This window comes from Brassica rapa, chromosome A09 (genome assembly GCF_000309985.2).
Source record: "Brassica rapa cultivar Chiifu-401-42 chromosome A09, CAAS_Brap_v3.01, whole genome shotgun sequence".
Lineage (NCBI taxonomy): Eukaryota > Viridiplantae > Streptophyta > Magnoliopsida > Brassicales > Brassicaceae > Brassica > Brassica rapa.
Window position 1 is genome coordinate 10,561,931 of NC_024803.2, and position 18,167 is coordinate 10,580,097.

An 18,167-nucleotide genomic window follows, 5' to 3' on the forward strand; every position below is an offset into this window, starting at 1 on the left:
CATCCTATATAAGAATGACCGTTTAGGGCATATCGACATCGATTGTGACCAAAAAAATATTTTTACCAGGTTAAAGCTTATTTTTTTGTCAAGTTAAAGATAATTTCTTATATTTTTTTTTTTTTTGATAACTCTGGTATCTGGACAGCCATGTTCTCAACTATCCCCTGAAAGAGGTCCAGCGCCCCAACAGAACGGATGTTAAATCCGTTGTAGCCAAGACTCGAACCTGGGTGGCGGACAGTACAGCTGTACCTCCTTTACCACCAAGCTACGAACGCTTGGTTAATTTTTTTTTTTGCACAATTGGTACTCTATGAAAAAGGAATCCCTATTTTTGTATAGAATCATTAATAATTTTTTTGGTCAACCAGTAGATTAAATTTCTGAATTTGTAGATATTAAAATTAATTACATGTATCTGATACTGATTTTACCTAACTAGTTCCACGATCACGAAAACAGTCTTAGGTTTTGGTATAAAAAGTGACTAACAAGGTAGGATGGATATAAATAAAAAAACGTAGTATGGATATAAATAATTTTATTTTAGTTTCTGTAGAGAATATATGTATATTTTTCTGTAGAGAATATATTCCATGATACTTACAGAATTTCATAATATTGTTTTTTTTTTTGAAACAAGAATTTCATAATATTGTTGTTAGATAATAATTAAGGATACCTAGGTTAGCCTATGTCATCATCAAATTTATTTAAAATATACAACCCAATCATACTAGTAGTCCTATGATAATAATCTATATGTAGTATTTAGCCTTACACTCTTAATTTTGTTAGTTTATAAGGAAAATAATGTTTTTTCTTGATTACATCATGAAATTCCATCCATGTTAAACTCCCGTGAGTCCTTCTATATTCTTGGACCGCTTCCTTATATAAACCCCAAAAACCTATTTCTTTTCAATCAATCCATAACATCAACACATAAACAAAAGTCCCATCTTCTCCTTCTTTTTCTGTGTCAAACAAAGAGAAACACATATCATACAAAACAAACAAAAAAAAACATGATAACGAGAGAGAGTCAAAGGCTGAGTAGCGTCACAATAATGATTCTTATGGTAACTCTTGTCTGGTCTGTAACTTTACAGACCTGCATTGCCAGAAAAGGAAGACATTGGAGGCACCACCATAGCAGCTCCTCTTCTTCCTCAACCTTGTCTGATTCCTTGTCCAGCAAGAAACCAAAAAGCCACCACAATAGCCATTCCCATAAGTCAAAACCACAACTAAAAACTCCGCCGCCAAAATCCGGCTCACCTGTCCTGCCACAACCACCACAAGTACAACCGCCACCATCACCACAAGTACAACCGCCACCACCGTCACCTCTTCCGCTGCAGCCACTTGAAGGGTCTCAAGAATTCAATGTGCTTGATTTTGGCGCTAAGGGTGATGGCATGAGTGATGACACTGAGGTACAGATTCAAAACATTTCATTATCCAATTTAAAAAATTCAACCTATTGGTTCTTGATTAAATCAAAAATTTAATCTTCGCTTTCATTAACATTCTTGTAGAAAAAGAAAAAAAAAACAGAATGTGAATTACAGTTGAGAAGGTAACACGAGACAGAACAAAAAACAGAGCTCACAAAAGCTTTCTCTTTTGTCTGTAAAGTCAATCAACTGTTTTTTCCCTTTCAATGTTAATTCCGATAAAACCAAACAAAAAAAAATGTAGAGAAGTGACAAAAAAGTTACCAAAGTTTAGAGGGGACCAGAATCTCTGTGATTTTCCTCCACAATTCTGTTTTCTGTGAGAAAAAAAATAATAATAATAAAAAGCTTTAACGTTATCTGCAGGCGTTTGAAGCGGCATGGGCTTCTGCTTGCAAAGTGGAGGCGTCAACTATGGTCATACCGCCTGACTATATCTTCCTCGTTGGCCCCATATCCTTCTCGGGTCCTTATTGTCAAGCAAACATTGTATTCCAGGTGAGAGTTACTCATCAAGATTCGAAAACAAAAATGTAAAAGAATGTACCCTTTGGGCTGATGGACGTGCGCCTTTTGTTTGGTTGCAGTTGGATGGGATGATTGTAGCTCCTACGGACTCGGAGTCATGGGGAAGAGGGCTTCTGTGGTGGATAGAGTTCACGAAGCTTAAAGGCATTACGATACAAGGAAACGGTGTTATTGATGGAAGAGGCACTGGTTGGTGGCAACAAGATAACCCTTTTGATTATCCTATCGATGATGACTTCAAGCTCATTGTCCCGTTGAATAATACGGTTCAAGAACGTCCTCCAATGCCGGTAATACATCCACACTTCTTCTAATGCATCTCATTCTTCACATTTAGACAAGAATCATCTAACACATAACTCTGTTTTTGTTTTTGTGTTAAACTTCACATGGCAGATAAGAAGTGAGCTAAATGGAATGCCAAGCATTAAACCAACGGTGAGATACCAAAATTTTTTTTTGAAATAGTCAATATGTGTTTTACTACTATATGGTAAAAACTTTTATTTACCTCGGGTTTTACGGTGTAGGCGCTGCGGTTCTACGGGAGTATTGACGTGACAGTGACGGGTATAACCATTCAGAACAGTCCTCAATGTCACCTCAAGTTTGATAACTGCGTCCAGGTTTTAGTTCATGACGTGACCGTTTCTTCTCCCGGAGACAGTCCAAACACAGATGGGATTCATCTTCAGAACACCAGAGATGTCATGATTCACACTAGCACACTAGCTTGCGGTACAAACACATTTAATTAGTCAAAAAAATCTTTAAAACTCGGTGAAACTGATTCCTCGGTTTTTTTTCTCCAGGAGACGATTGTATTTCGATTCAAACCGGTTGCTCCAATGTGTATGTTCACAATGTGAATTGTGGACCAGGACATGGAATCAGCATAGGGAGTCTCGGTAAAGACAGTACCAAAGCTTGTGTCTCCAACATAACAGTCAGAGATGTAGTTATGCACAACACAATGACTGGTGTCCGGATCAAGACCTGGCAGGTAATTAACAACATATCTTTTACATAAAGGAAAAATTAAATGAGTGAAATCTAAATAAGCTTTAATGTGTTAATGCAGGGAGGTGTAGGATCAGTGAAAGGAGTACTATTCTCAAACATTCAGCTCACAGAGGTTCAGCTTCCGATAGTGATAGATCAATTCTACTGTGATCACAGCAAATGCAAGAACCAGAGTTCAGCAGTGTCTGTTGAAGGAGTCACGTATGAGAACATACGAGGCACTTATACAGTAAAGCCTGTGCATTTTGCTTGCAGTGACAGTTTCCCTTGCGTAGATGTGCAACTATCAGGCATAGAGCTAAAACCAGTGCAGCTACAATACCACATGTATGATCCATTTTGCTGGAAAGCATTTGGATTGCTCAACTCGCCAACTGTTCCACCGATTGATTGCTTACAGATCGGGAAGCCTGCGAGAAATGGAGTCCATACAGATCATGATGTATGTGTATGACCAGCAGGGAGATATGTAGATGTAAAATGATTACCAAAAAAGTACTTCATACATATTACAATTAGTTGCTCAATTGATTTTTTCTTTCTGTTGTGTGGAGAGTGTTGTGGAGTGTTTATAAGGTTAGAAAGCCTTTTCCTTCTCTAGAGTAATTAAGGCAGACTATTAAGTGAGAAATCGAAAACAAAAAGAAACTGCTTCATAGCTTTGTTGAAACAGTGCATGTATATTATTTGTATCAGATATAATTTGACTATATTTTTGTTTGTCAATTATGTTATTACAAACTACGAGAAACATTACAATGATGATATTACAGCTGACAATTCTACATGTCTTTTAAAGATTCATGTATGACTGCATTAGTCCGGAGCTAGCTGCCGTATAAAATTCATTTCAGACAGTATGTTTTTGCGCCATGCTGAAAATCTCTATAAGCATTTTCTCAAATATTTTGTATAATTCGTCGTTGTAATCCTGTTGCATATAGTTTGATCATATAATCTCATGATTTTTCATCCACAAGATTTGACCTTCTGCTTTAAGATTACTAGAACTTTTGAGAAAATTAACGAGGGCTTAATTAAGGCTCCTCTGATGAGATTTGGGGGTTTAAATTGGTTGCAACAAGTGTCATCGTGATTTGGATATTGTTTCTTGGTGCTAACAAAGAAACAGCAACATTCGTTACCATGGGATCGATTAATAGCAAGCCGATCACCGATTTGCATAATTAAACAATCACCAATTGCATAGTTCTTAATCTACTAAAAATTTAGAAGGACTTACCACATAATAGATTTAATCTTCAGCTCTGAGATAAACGAAAAAAAAAAACAAATTCCCAAATTTTCGGGAGAACTAGTTAGGGCTTAATTTCGGCTTCTTGTTCTGCTTAGTTTTGAGATTTGACACCGTCTGCTCCAACCATAAGACTTTAGCAGCAGATTTGATCTTCTCCTTGTTCAGTTCAGCTTTGAGATTCTTGTTGTGTTGCTCAAGTTCTTGGATACGGGAAGCATCAGTTGTTTTCTTCCTTTCCAAGTAAATCACATCAAGCTTTTCCTTCAGCCAGTCTAGCTTGAACCCTGTCTGTGTTGGATCGACCAACTCAGTGCGGGTGTTGCTTAGCTCAGTCTCGGAGAAGCTATGTGGAGGCTTGTCCAGTTTCTCGATGAGCTTGAGGAGGAGGTTCATGTATGTAGTCTTCACGAAGTGGCTCTTTGGTCCGAAACTCAAAGCAAGGTCCGGGTGCCTCTCGAAAATCCAACTTACTTGAAAAGCCTGTCAAGCAAGAACTTCTTATAACTAATCAAAAAAGAAAGGAATAAACAGCAACAAGAATCATTCGCATAATTGCACCTGAGAATAAAGAACTTGGAAACCTCTGACATCCATAGTCTCGTTCCCAGTTACTTCTGCCTCATTAACAACTTCAAGTACTTGGACTTTAACTATCAATTTGTTCTTCTCCATGAACCCTTTTTCTTGAAGCTGTTTAATAGTCAAGGCCTTTACAATACCCCATCCCGGGACCTGAGCGCAGAACACTTGGCACAATTCTGTAAGACCAAAACAGAGAGATTAGATTAAATTTCTTCAGCATTATCATATATATGAATTTTTTAGAAAAAAAAGTTCTTAGTAAATGTTTATGGCACTTAAAATCTTGGATCCGGCCTTGTGTCTAATAGGTTAACTTACCAATTGATTTGTAGAATTCTTTGCCGGATTGTTTCAACAGAACAAAGGAAAATTTAGCTCGCCTTTTCCATCCAAGCTGCAATGATCCATAATTCGCAACATAGAGGAATAGAGCCAAGTGATCTTCAATACCATTTCCTTTGGGATAAACGTTTGCATACCTGAATAATTATAAAATGTAGAAATAGATCTTACCGTTTTTTTTTTTTGAATCTGGGCAACGAGTAAAATATCAAAAACACATGTGAAATAATTTATTTACCATTGGCAGCCTCCACTTGAGAATGTTGGGGATGAAATCACAGCTTCCTTCTCTAAGAAGTTATCAATCTCAAATGTGAAACTCGTCGGCTTATGATCCTCCATTTATCTACAAAAACACTTTATTTTTCTTAGCCTTTTTGTACCTTGAAACAAAAACGCGACCTTCCCACAAACATCAGGTAAGTTATACCAGAAACCGACAGTACTTTTACAAATTTATAAATTATAACTAAGATATTATTCAAAACTCACTAAGCTGACGAAAGCAAAGATTAAAAATACATGAGGAAGTTCTAGTTTTGTTAGTCGAAGGGCAATTAAGCATCAGCTTCCGAAGTAAATAAACTTATATGAGCAAATGACTAACTCTCCAAACCAATATTCTCATATGTTATAATTAACATCCATTAGTTTTAGCGTTTTTTTGTACTATCTCTAAAGAGCTAAACTGGAAACTTACAGGTCCACCCAATGCAACTAAACAAAATTTTGAAATCTAATTCAAATTGAACGAAGAAAGGAAGCAACAATAAATTTGCTAAATCAACACAGTTTGTTTTAACCCTCGGTCTACGAAATTTATCAAAACTCACCACACGTAATATACACAGATCAAAGTTGAAAACAACAAAAGAAAAGAGGATCTAACCTTAGCAGATCACTAAAAAATAACGCGGGTGAAAACCAAATCGAAAGCGAAAACAAAAAAGAACACCTCAGGGAAACAAAAACAAACGACGCACCACGTAGCTCCTATAGTTATTCAAAGAATCTGATATCTAAACCGAAGGAGAGATGCAAAAACCCCACTACGAATCTCCAAAGTTTGCTCAGCGAGAGAGTAGAGAGGAAAAGATTTAGAGTTTAGGTTAATAATGTACCGAGATTGGTAGTTTTGACCAATTCCTTTCTTCGTTTTTAGTATTTTAGCAAATAAAAAATGACTTGCTTTGTTTCCTGGATTTTAGGAAGAAAGTAACTCACATTCTTTTCCCTTAATTAATGTAGGGAAAATTGTTTTTTTTTTGCAAAAAAATGATAAGTATCTTATGTCCCTTTAGACTAATATCTATTTTATGTCATTTTTGTCCATAACACCCTTTAATATTTTTGAAAATAAATTTAATAAATAGTTTTACAAACCAAAAAAAAATTGGAAAAATAGTAACTTTTGATAAAATACCAATATGAACTTAGTAGTATTTTTTTCAGTTCTAAAAATGTTTAAATCATAAATTTCAGATTATGTTCTAAATAAAGTAGAAATGACATTCTACGAAGTAGAAACCAAAATCCACTTTTTTCATTGAATCTACAATGTTTAGAATACGTGATCTACGTAAATAAGAGTATTCTAAAAATATCTAGAATACACATTCCACGCTTAACCTACCGATCTAAAATCTTTAGAAATCAAAATCTACACATTAATATAAATCTACAACACGTAGAAACCGACTTCTACAGATTTACTGTAAATCTAAAAAATGTAGAAATCAAAATCTACATATTACTATAATTCTAAAAACCTGTAGAAATCAATTTCTACAGATTAGTTGTATTCTACGGATAAGAAACCAGTTCCTAAAAATATGGAAACAAAATATTTGAGAATATTCACTTTCATATTTTGAAAAAAAAAATCGATTTTTTTATAAAAAAACAAAAAAAAACAAAAATTACAACTTTAAGGGCATTATTGCCATTTTGAAAATAATTAGCCTAATGGGACATAAAGTATATGAGATTAGTCTAAAGGGACATAGTTAATATTTTTTTGCTCTAAAAAAACAATTTTCCCAATAATGTAAGCTATTGCTTCCTATTTTGTAGGAACTATAATGTTTGACGAAAAGCCCAAAAAGATTTTATACCCAGATTTGAGATCCAAATCCTAAACTATGTAATTTCTTGCAGATTATAGGATGCAAGTTTTGGGGGTTCTAAAATATTGTAGTAAAATTGTTAGTTGTGGTCATTTGCGGGGAAGAAAGCATGTCCATCGAGCAAAAAATCAATATTGCATATGTTATGGATAGTTGATCATCATATCTAATAGAGTTAGAGATTATACGATTATGTAATGTATACTATCCAGTATTAAAAAAAAATCAACGAAAAGCCAAAAAATTCAATGATTAACGGGAAAATTGTCAAAAATGACTCAAAAGTTGATTTTGAATACAAAAGTATACCTTAAATTCAATCAAATGCAAAAGTAACCCAAAATGCTAGTGAAATTACAACAACTTTCTTATGACTAAACAAAAAACATGTATTGAGTTTTACCATTATAACCCTCCGCGTGAGAAGACTTTGTAAGTCTTCTCGTTCAGTAGATCTTAAAAAAAAATTAAAATTTTTGTAAAAAATATTTTGATGGGAAAAAAATTGAAATAATGTAATAATAAACATTTCTAAATGATGTAAATTTATTTTTGCTAAAATTGAATTATTTTCAACATAGATGAGTGAAAGTAAATTAACTCATGATAGTCCTTGATTTAGGGTTTGGTAACATATGTTATAATATTGTTGGTATATTTAGGGTTAGATTTTGAAATCTTATCTTTTGTTTTTTAATTTTTTTGACCTATATGTGTTTAGTGATTATCTAATAACTTGATTTAAACACTTTTTAAGTATCTTAAAAGTTTAAGGAAGTGTTTGTTGTTTAGTTATTTGATTATAAGGTCTGAAAGACTCACAGAAGACTTCCTAAGAAGTCTTCTGACATATCCCACCTAAATTTTAGAAGAATTTAGGTTTCCCGCCTAAATCGAAGTCTTCCAGAAGTCTTCTCATGTATTAGATCTTAAAAGTAATTAATAAATTTTATTAAAAAAATATTTTGATAGAGAAAAAAATCAAAATCATGTATTAATAAACATTTCTAAATGATGAAAATTTAGTTTTACTAAAATTAAATTTATTTTTAACATAGATGAATGGATGTAGATTGAGTCATGATAGCCTTCGGTTTAGGGTTTCGTAACGTATGTTATAGTATTGTTGGTGTTTTTAGGGTTAGATTTTGAAATATTTTTTTTTATTTTTTTTTAGCTTGACATATATGTGTTTAGTGACTATCTAATTACTTGATTTAAACATTTTCTAAGTTTCTTTTAAGTTTAAGGAAGTGTTTTTGCTTAGTTATTTGATTATTGGGTCTAGAAGACTTTGGTTAAGGGTTCAGTAACATATCTTATAGTATTATTTGTATTTAGAGTTTAATTTTAGAATCTTAACTTTTAAAAAAAAAAATTAACCTACATGTGTTTAGTTTTATGTATATTAAACGCTTTCTAAGTTGATTTTAACTTTAATGAATTGGTTTTTGCTATCTAGTTCGTTAGTTTATTATTTTATGGTTCGAAAAATTTCTAAAAGACTTCTTGGGAAGTCTTCTGACATATTCCCGCATAAGTTTTAGTAAAATTTTAGGTTTTCCGCCTGAAGCGAAGTCTTCCAGTAATCTTCTCATATATTTGATTTTAACGTCGAGAAAACTTCACAAGAAGTCTTCTTTTAGAAGACTTTCCAAGAAGTCTTTTGTATCAAAAATATTTAACATAATTGGAATTGTTGTCTCCATATATAAAGAAAATTTATACATTCTCTTTCTTCCTCTCAAATGGCTGCAACAAAAATATAATGTTTCTCACTCTAAAACTCGCCAACCTCTCCCTAATCTCTTTAAACATCTAAACACCAAACTTTAAATCTATTTCTCATTTTTTTTTATATCTTCTTACTAATTTATCTTCCTTTTGCATATTTTTCATTACATTGTTCTCATCTTTCACTCATTCAAAGGTAGATCTATAAATTTTGGATATGTATTATTGTGTGTTTTATATATTAGATTCTAAAATGCTATAGATTCAACTTAATGTGATTGTTTTGTCTATTATTTAAGCATAAAATTATATTTTTGAAGTTTTTCTCTGTTTTGAAGCCATTTGAATGTTTTTGAATTTGCAGGTTTTTCAGATTTGAGACAGACTTTGAAAAACTTCTAAGAATACTCTCGGAAGACTTCTCAGAATACTTTAGGCAAGTCTTCTAATGCATTTTATGCTAAAGGACTTCCCACGAAATCTTTAGGAAGTCTTCTGAAGTCTTCTGCCCAAAGTGGTACAAATTTTGGATATGTATTTTGTGTTTGTTTATATATTAGATTCTAAAAAGGTATAGATTCAACCTAATTTGATTGTTTTGTTTATTATTTAAGCATAAAAAGTTATTATTGAAGCTTTCTCTGTTTTGAAGTCATTTGAATGTTTTTGAATATGCAGATTTTTCAGATCTGAGGCAGACTTTGAAAAATTTCTCAGAAGACTCTTGGAAGACTTCTTGAGAAATCTTCTAATGTATTTTATGCAATAAGACTTCCCACGAAGTGTTCAGGAAGTCTTTTGGAGTCTTATGCCCAAAAATAAAATGACATAAATTTTGGATATGTATTTTGTGTGTTTTATATATTTGATTCTAAAAAGTTATAGATTCAACCTAATGTGATTGTTTTGTTTATTATTTAAGCATACATAATTTATTTTTGAAGTTTTTTCTGTTTTGAAGTCATTTGAATGCTTTTGAATATGCAGATTTATTGAGATCTGAGTCAGACTTTGGAAAACTTCTCAAGAAATTGTGGAAGACTCGTAGAAGACTCTTGGTAGACTCTTAGAAGACTCTTGAAAGACTCTCGGAAGACTCTTGGAAGACTTCTCTTCTAAAGAAGTCTTCTAATGTATTTTATGCTAGACGACTTCCCGCGAAATCTTAGGGAAGTCTTTTGAAGTCTTCTGCCCAAGGTGGTACAAAGGAATGATGTCAAGTGGAGTCCAAGCATATCTATGTTAAGGAATTATATCTAACTCCATGTGTAATAGTTTTGTTTACGGTCTGTTTTATGATTTGTATGTGTATTATTTTAGTTGCGAATTCTTTTGTAAACTTGAAGAGATGTTAATCAAAAGAATTGGTATATATATTCATGTTTTCCCCACATTATTGAAGTTATTGATACCACATACTAAGAATTTTTTTAAATCATTCTACCCACTCATAACAAAACATAATAACACAAAAAAATTTAAAAATTTTGTTTAAGAACCAAAAATATTAATTCGATCAAGAATATAAATTTTATTTTTCTATGCGATATTTTTTAAATAATTTTCATATAAATTTACTATACGCAAAGCGTAAGTTTTATCCTAGTTAGATCGAGCTGGTTAACCAATTTCTCTAAATAATCGAAGGTGCATATATCTATTTGCAAGTCTCTAAATAATCGTATTTTATTTTAGGAAAAAAAAGTAAATTAGATCTACAAAAAGGGGTTAGCAGTATTAGAGACAAAACATACAACATTATTGTTATCTATAAATTATATTATAAATTCTAGAACTGATATAAAAAAAAAAAGACAATATAAGTTAATGATTTCATAATAGTGGTCACAGAATCTTATTAACAGGTTGAAGTATAAACTTCTGTTTTGATGAAAAACTTCTTGCATTATGTGCAGTAATAATTTCTTTAAATTTAAATTATATTTTTTAAAATAATTATTATTTTAGATATTATTATTTTCTAACCAATATTTTAGTATAAATTTTGATTTAATAGAACATAAAATTAAGATAAAATAAAAAATATTTTATTTTAAATTATATTTAAGAATAGATATATATATATATATATTTAAAATTATAATCTTAGATAAATTTTTATCTATTTTTTTGTATAAAAATATTAATTAACTTGTATAAAATTAATAAGATCAAAAGTTTTATAATTATCAACAAGTAAAACTAAAAAAAAATATTTCTTATTTTTTAGATATATACGATTGAAAATTTAAAATTTGTTTTAAAAAAATTACAATTAAAATTTATATTTTTTTTAAATAGTAAAAAAAATTGAAAATCGTTTTTTAGTAATAAAATTGTATAATTCTAAAAAATTGAAATAAATAATATTTCAAAATTTGTAAAATATTAGTAAATTAATATTATTATATTACTTAATATCATATTTGAATACACTTAATTTGATGATGATTTATAATTTACTATCGTATTAAAATTTTTTACCAAAAATATAAATAAACATTAAATGTAATTGTTCATGTCACATTTAGTTATCAGTCATATCGTCATTTTAATATGTTATGTCAGATTTATTTAGTGAAATTGATTGTAAAGAAGACATGTGACAAAATTAATTTGTAAATAATGTCCATATTTATTTAAATATTTATTGAGAAGTTAAAGTCTAAGAATGTTCTTATCTCTTTATAAACTTCAAAGAAACAGACAAGAGTATGTTTTTAAATCCCCTATATATTATTTGAGAAGCATTGCAACATTTTTTGTACCCACGTGTCATCACTAGAATGATTCTTAGAATCCTTAGAGAAATAGGTTGGTTCATCTAAATATATAATAATCTTTTTATTAAACCACAATAAATACATTATTAATGTGCTTCATTATTTCCTTAGATAAGATTACGGAATTGTCTAATGTGGCTAAAGTATATATGACAATTAATTATTTTGTATAATAAAGATTTGATAAAAATAAGTGTGTATTATAATTATATTTGTTTAATTTTAAGCTATTAAAATAAATTAAACAATCATAGTAACCATATAATAAAAATTAAAAAAATTATTTATATATATTATATTTTGAATTTTTAAAAACGAGTATAAATTACTGAAAACTGTTAAAAGTTTCATATTCAAATTTTGTGATCTATGATTTATAACTTTTATTATGACATGATACAAATAATTAAAAAAATAATATAAGTTGAAAGTCTCATTTAATAGGTATCAAAAATAAAAGATATATAAATATATGTATCATTTTAAATTAAGCTATATGCCACATAAAAATACTTAAATATCTTAATTTTGAAATTTACTTTGAACATGTTTTTGATAAAAAATTTAAAAAAATATTGACAACTTAATTTTTTTAAATATTATAAATTACTTAAACCATTAATCCCACAGTGGAAATTTTGTTATCACTAATTTAGACTTTTTACTATAACAGAAACAAATAATAAAAAAATATGAGCAAAAAGCATCATCTAATATATATTAATATTAAAATATACCATATATATGTTACTATCATTTAAATTTAATTATATATCGTATCAAATAGAAAATATTTTTTCGATTTATAAAATTTATTTATATGTTCGCACCAATTTATTTATATAAGTAGTAGATAATGACTTTTTAATTATTCAATATATGTTTATTATTTCATAATATGTTATAAACATATAATATATAAAATAATTTATATATATAATGTTTATTCCGCGCTAACCTAGTGGCAATATAATTCCCAAAAACAGATTTCATTTCTTAACAATAATCAAAGCCGCTATTAATCCCAAAGTTAAAGCCTTAAAAGGGCTTTTATGAAAATAACTGCGAAACTGAAACGCAAATGTATAATGCGTTTCGCCTTATCTTATCTCATCGTCAAACGTTCTCATTAGAGACAGGCGCGCCAAGAGATTACGTCCACTTCCTCTGATTCTCCAAACCTTCAAGCTTCTTCCTTTTTTGGAAGAATTCAATTAATTATTTATTCTCTTTAACTAAACAAATATTTTATCCAAACTATTGTCAAAGTCCATGCGATAGAATCATCTTCATCACCAATCATCATCACCTTTCTCTGTCTATACTTCTTCCTCTCTAATGGCTGACTCCAAGGAACTCGGCACCGCGAGCCGCCGTATCTCCGTCTTCACCAATCATCTCATCCCCTTGGAAACAATTCCAACTCGCGTTCACTCAGTGGAACTCTCTACTGCCTCGTCGATGAATGACAATTACCATAAGGTTCACGGTGAAGTGCCGACTCACCAAGTCGTTTGGAGAAAAGCTGATCTCGTCGGTGACGACGGAGAAACGAAAGAGTTCGTTGACATTATATATGAGAAAGCCGTCGGTGAAGATATTGCCAAGGTTTGTTAGTGTAACGTGTTCGACTAACTCTCTCTCTCTCTCTCTCTGGTGTGTGTGTTTCTTTCTTCTTCAGTTGAATAGTTGTTGGTTATGTAGATTACTATAAACCGTCCGGAGAGAAGAAACGCGTTCCGGCCTCAGACTGTGAAGGAGCTTATGCGTGCGTTTAACGACGCCAGAGACGATAGCTCTGTAGGAGTCATCATACTCACCGGCAAGGTAATTTAGTTAGTTATGAGCTTTCTCTAGCTTAGGCCCAATCCTGTGCATAGCGATAGTTGTCAAAGTTTGAATGGTAATTTGGCTCCAAAATGATTGAAAATATATATGTATTTGATCATTTAGTTTTTTTTTCAAGTCACATAAATGTCAGGACCGACCCTAGGCTAAGAGCTTTTGTGTTGAGTCTTTAGAGTTTGATGAAAAAGAGTTCTTCTGTTTAGATTGTTGTAAGTGAAATGATTGTTCTGAATAGTTATGTTGATGGTTTAGGGAACGAAAGCGTTTTGCAGTGGTGGTGATCAAGCGTTGAGGACACCAGATGGTTATGCTGATCCCAATGATGTTGGTCGACTTAATGTCCTTGATCTCCAGGTATGTCTTTGATTTTCAATACTAAAATAAAAGCGCAGGTTATCTTAGTCTTAGTAGGATTAGTGTATTTATTCAACTTTGTTTCTTATCTTCATTCTCAGGTTCAAATCCGCAGACTGCCAAAACCAGTTATCGCAATGGTAAGTACATTCGAAGAATTGCTGTTTTAGTCTATGCACCTTTTGTACTGATCTTGGTTGCGTGTTTCCTTTTGATGGACTAATTCAGGTTGCTGGTTATGCTGTTGGAGGAGGACATATCTTGCACATGGTCTGTGATCTAACCATTGCAGCTGATAATGCTATTTTCGGTCAGACGGGTCCTAAGGTTCTCCCACTATCCTCTTTTTTCAACTTTGAATGTGACAGTGAAGTAGGAGCAGAGTTGATACTAATCCTCATTGATCATTAAGTGTCGATTTTCTGTCCGCAGGTTGGAAGTTTTGATGCTGGTTATGGAAGTTCAATCATGTCTCGTCTGGTAATAACTCGATACAACTAACTGACTAGTAGTACTACGATGCAACTAACACGGGCCGATCAAACTGTCTGAAAAAACAAAAACAGGTTGGTCCTAAAAAGGCACGAGAAATGTGGTTCATGACAAGATTCTACACAGCTTCGGAAGCAGATAAAATGGGACTTATCAATACAGTTGTACCGGTAATATTAATGAGTAGTAACCATTAGTGTTATCACAGATTCATAAAAGTGTAACTTCCTTTCTTGCTGGTAATTGTTTTGTTCATTCACTGAGACATGCTATTGTGTTATAGCTAGAGGATTTGGAGAAAGAAACTGTGAAATGGTGCAGAGAAATCTTACGGAACAGCCCTACTGCAATCCGTGTTCTTAAGGCAGCACTCAATGCAGTCGATGATGGCCATGCTGGACTTCAGGTTCTAGCCTTTTCAACCAACATGTTAAGCCACAAGTCAGTATTATTTCATTAATATACTTCTTTCCTAAACATTATTTGGTATACAGGGGCTAGGAGGTGATGCGACGCTGTTATTCTATGGAACCGAAGAAGGCATAGAAGGAAGAACAGCTTATATGGAACGTCGACCACCGAACTTCTCTAAATTTCCCCGGCGACCTTGAACTCACTACTAAGCTCAGTTCAGGTGTTTTCATGTCAAACATTCAATCAAATTCCTTTGTTTTGATTGCCAAATTTATTCCAGACTTCAACTATTACACACAATGAATAATAATAATAATAATACTTTATCAGAGCTTTACTTGGATTCATAGAAACGAGAAAAACATTCACGTTCCAAGTAAGAAATTATCATTACCACAAAACTTAAAAGCAAAATCCAGGTCCAAGAGATTCACATAAGCCATAAAAACTCAACACATTAACGGGGGACTTGTGTTGGCAATAACACTGGTTTTGTAAACTTCAGGCATGTTACTGCCTCCGATTTTAGCTTAATATAGGCAATGATATTAAGAAAATAGGAAACAGATTGAAGCAGACTTGGACAGCAACAAAAGTTTTGACCAAACTAACAACAACAAAAAGATATCACACAGAGACAACATAAACAAGAAGCTTAGTAGCTTAGCGTTACCGCACAAAAGAACATAAACATAGCCAAGCAAGAAAGAAAGATCCAACTTGTTCAACGATCTCCAAACCCAGAAGTTTGGTCCACAATGGCAGCCACAACGTCCTTAGACTCCTTCAAGAGCTTCACACTTCTCCCTCTTGCTAGCCACCGAGGGAGACTCCTCCATCATCCTCTCAACTCCTCCACCACCTCTAGGATCCACCATTTCCGCCACAATCTCCTTCTGAAACTGAGTGTTCACCAGATTCTTCACCGAGAACTGAAGATAAAGAGCAAGATTATCCACAATCCTCCTCAAGACAATCGTCCAGTACGATGTGATCCTCATCTTCATGTCAAACGCCTGCTGCAGCAGATGAGCGTGGTACTTCCTCAGATGCGAGATCTTCACTTCCCCAAATCCAGCGAGAGAGAATTTCTCAGGTTTCTTCACATCGGTCAGCACAGCATGTATGAAGCTTTGCTGCGCAGCTGTCTTCTCTGTCCACGTCTTCATGTAGTCAGGATTACATGTGTAATCAGTCAACTTCTCCATCTCAACCATCTCAGAAACTCTATTCACAGCCTGCTCCTTGGTCTTTGTGATTAGACTGCGACCAGCTCTTTTGATGGAAGACTGTATCTGTGGGAAGTTTTCAGAGTATTTGGAGAGTACTGATATGAGAACACCTTCAATGTAGTCCCATATCTTCCTGATGAACTCGACAGGCTTGGCATGTATGTCATCAACATGATGTGAGAGGATAGCCAAGAATGCTGATCTTGGTATGAAATTAGGCAGGCCAACACATTTACATTCATCAAGAATCTTGATTTCATCCATCAAGAACTCAGTAACCTCCTTTGGTGTTTCTTGCAGATTGTCTGAGAAGTGGCTCAGCATTTCAGCCAAGCGAGCGGTGGAATGCATCTTTGGCTCATCAGGGAACTCGGAGAAGTCTCCTTGGATAAGAATCTTTAAGAGACACTCTTTTGCTGAACCAATAATGTCCATCAGTGTCATCAATGCTTCCCCAGTGGAAGCCATCACCATTGGCAGCTTGTTCAGCTCCAGAACAGCAGTTTCCATCTTCATGTTGATCTTTCTTACAATCTCAGGCAAACATCTACCGATCATTGTTGCTTGGATTAGCATTAGCTTCTGAGCTAAGACAGGGATTCCCACAATGTCTTCATCAATCAAGCTTAGCATTGGATGAGTCCTGAAAAGCAACTCTTCTTGCATCCTAGCCTCTTCATACGTTTCCTCCCCAATCCGGTTTCTGACACAGACATAACCAAGTCCAATATTGACATCATCTGCTGTCACCTCTGTAAGAGACCTTCAGGAGCCATGTCTGCCTTTGTGACAACAGCCAGAGTCCTTTCCCCCGTTTTGTCCACTTGTCTAGACATGCGAATGGACTCACAGGTCGTGAAGTCAACGGTTGCTGACAGCACATTGAGGATTATGGATTCTTGAGGCTCAATGTACTTCATGATCATCCCGGAGATCTGCTCATAGATGTTGTCTGGCTGTCCGTTCACTGGAACACGCGTTATTCCTGGGAGATCAACCATGGTAATGTCTGGAACACCAGCCTTCTTCACATGGAGAGTCAGGGGAGCGTCTGAAACCCCTTTACCAGAACCTGCAACACATGTTAAGTATTTGATCACAATCAAAACTTACTTTGGTTAAGTCTCTATCATACAACACTAAAGTTTCATCAGGAAACAAAACTAGTCTATCATAAAATATATAATATCCCTTAAGGCCATCTAAGAGTTTATAAACTCATACACACACACATATTGACATTAGTATTAAGTTGCATTACATGTGCATATGTAGTTTCAGGGACTTATCACAATCAAGACTTACCTAGGAGTTTACATACTCATACAACACATCTTTACACTAGTATTCAGTTACATGTGCATATGCAGGTAAACCAAAACATGTTGAACAGTAAGGAAGGGAGAGAGACAGGACATACCAGCTATGACATCAGTAGCAGCACAAATAGCTTTAGAGATGTTTTCCTCATCTGTATGAACAACTTTGTCACCATACTCTAGCCAGATCTCAGGCTCAGGACTTGAACTTTTTTGGAGCCTCATGACAAGAGGAACCGAAGTAAATATGGATTTAGAATGGTAGTTATATTGATCCGGATATCGGTTCGGTTTCGGTTCGGTTTTTTTCGGTTTTCGGTATTTCGGTTAGTAAAATATAACTACCATTCTAAATCCATATTTACTTCGGTTCGGTTCGGTTTATATACTGTCGGTTTTCGGTTTATTCGGTTTTATACCAAAAAAACATAATTATTTTGTTTGAGATCATATTATATGAATTTTAGAGTCATATTGTCAACACAGTCATTTATTAAAAATATATTACATGTTCAAATAAATGAACAAAAAAGTAAAAATGCTTCTACCATCAAATAAAATAATCAAATCTATAACTAAAATCAAAGCTTGAAATTTTGAAAATAAAAATATGAAACAAAACAGAAACATGAAAGAAAAGTTTTACCACTCTTCCATATTTAGTGTTCA

At 33.1% G+C, this 18,167-nt stretch overlaps 3 protein-coding genes and 1 pseudogene across 7 annotated transcripts; 2 read left to right on the plus strand and 2 right to left on the minus strand.

Moving 5' to 3' along the window:
* Nucleotides 1-905: 905 nt before the first annotated feature.
* LOC103838503 (polygalacturonase At1g48100) lies at nucleotides 906-3,740 on the plus strand. The gene is made up of 7 exons (XM_009114950.3): nucleotides 906-1,442; nucleotides 1,830-1,961; nucleotides 2,051-2,281; nucleotides 2,388-2,429; nucleotides 2,522-2,729; nucleotides 2,804-2,994; nucleotides 3,073-3,740. The coding sequence occupies exons 1-7, from the start codon at nucleotides 1,032-1,034 to the stop codon at nucleotides 3,466-3,468; spliced, it is 1,611 nt and encodes a 536-aa protein (XP_009113198.1). The 5' UTR covers nucleotides 906-1,031; the 3' UTR covers nucleotides 3,469-3,740.
* LOC103838505 (1,4-dihydroxy-2-naphthoyl-CoA synthase, peroxisomal) lies at nucleotides 1,751-15,284 on the plus strand. 2 transcript variants are annotated; one of them, XM_033279154.1, is made up of 10 exons: nucleotides 1,751-1,754; nucleotides 13,121-13,447; nucleotides 13,544-13,666; nucleotides 13,940-14,041; nucleotides 14,143-14,181; nucleotides 14,270-14,368; nucleotides 14,474-14,521; nucleotides 14,608-14,703; nucleotides 14,817-14,939; nucleotides 15,028-15,284. In XM_033279154.1, the coding sequence occupies exons 2-10, from the start codon at nucleotides 13,178-13,180 to the stop codon at nucleotides 15,142-15,144; spliced, it is 1,017 nt and encodes a 338-aa protein (XP_033135045.1). In that variant the 5' UTR covers nucleotides 1,751-1,754; nucleotides 13,121-13,177; the 3' UTR covers nucleotides 15,145-15,284. The 2 variants fall into 2 exon arrangements, with proteins under 2 accessions (XP_033135045.1, XP_009113203.1); XM_009114955.3 differs by lacking the exon at nucleotides 1,751-1,754 and having other exon boundaries at nucleotides 12,975-13,447.
* Nucleotides 4,086-7,742, minus strand: LOC103838504 (MATH domain and coiled-coil domain-containing protein At2g42470-like). Of its 4 annotated transcripts, none has more exons than XM_009114953.2 (5): nucleotides 6,152-7,742; nucleotides 5,435-5,542; nucleotides 5,173-5,333; nucleotides 4,831-5,030; nucleotides 4,086-4,752 (listed from the first exon to the last, which is right to left on the minus strand). In XM_009114953.2, the coding sequence occupies exons 2-5, from the start codon at nucleotides 5,536-5,538 to the stop codon at nucleotides 4,330-4,332; spliced, it is 888 nt and encodes a 295-aa protein (XP_009113201.1). In that variant the 5' UTR covers nucleotides 5,539-5,542; nucleotides 6,152-7,742; the 3' UTR covers nucleotides 4,086-4,329. The 4 variants fall into 4 exon arrangements, with proteins under 4 accessions (XP_009113201.1, XP_009113202.1, XP_009113200.1 ...); XM_009114954.3 differs by having other exon boundaries at nucleotides 6,086-7,742; XM_009114952.2 differs by having other exon boundaries at nucleotides 6,318-7,741.
* Nucleotides 14,809-17,910, minus strand: LOC103838552 (annotated as a pseudogene).
* Between the last annotated feature and the right edge of the window lie 257 nt (nucleotides 17,911-18,167).

Coding starts and splice junctions, on each gene's coding strand:
- LOC103838503 (XM_009114950.3), top strand. CDS start 1,032: ATGATAACGAGAGAGAGTCAAAGGCTGAGTAGCGTCACAATAATGATT. Junction 1,443..1,829: donor GCATGAGTGATGACACTGAG/GTACAGATTCAA, acceptor CGTTATCTGCAG/GCGTTTGAAGCGGCATGGGC. Junction 1,962..2,050: donor AAGCAAACATTGTATTCCAG/GTGAGAGTTACT, acceptor GTTTGGTTGCAG/TTGGATGGGATGATTGTAGC.
- LOC103838504 (XM_009114953.2), bottom strand. CDS start 5,538: ATGGAGGATCATAAGCCGACGAGTTTCACATTTGAGATTGATAACTTC. Junction 5,334..5,434: donor TCAAGTGGAGGCTGCCAATG/GTAAATAAATTA, acceptor ATAATTATTCAG/GTATGCAAACGTTTATCCCA. Junction 5,031..5,172: donor AGAATTCTACAAATCAATTG/GTAAGTTAACCT, acceptor TTGGTCTTACAG/AATTGTGCCAAGTGTTCTGC.
- LOC103838505 (XM_033279154.1), top strand. CDS start 13,178: ATGGCTGACTCCAAGGAACTCGGCACCGCGAGCCGCCGTATCTCCGTC. Junction 14,042..14,142: donor TTAATGTCCTTGATCTCCAG/GTATGTCTTTGA, acceptor CTTCATTCTCAG/GTTCAAATCCGCAGACTGCC. Junction 14,182..14,269: donor CAAAACCAGTTATCGCAATG/GTAAGTACATTC, acceptor GGACTAATTCAG/GTTGCTGGTTATGCTGTTGG.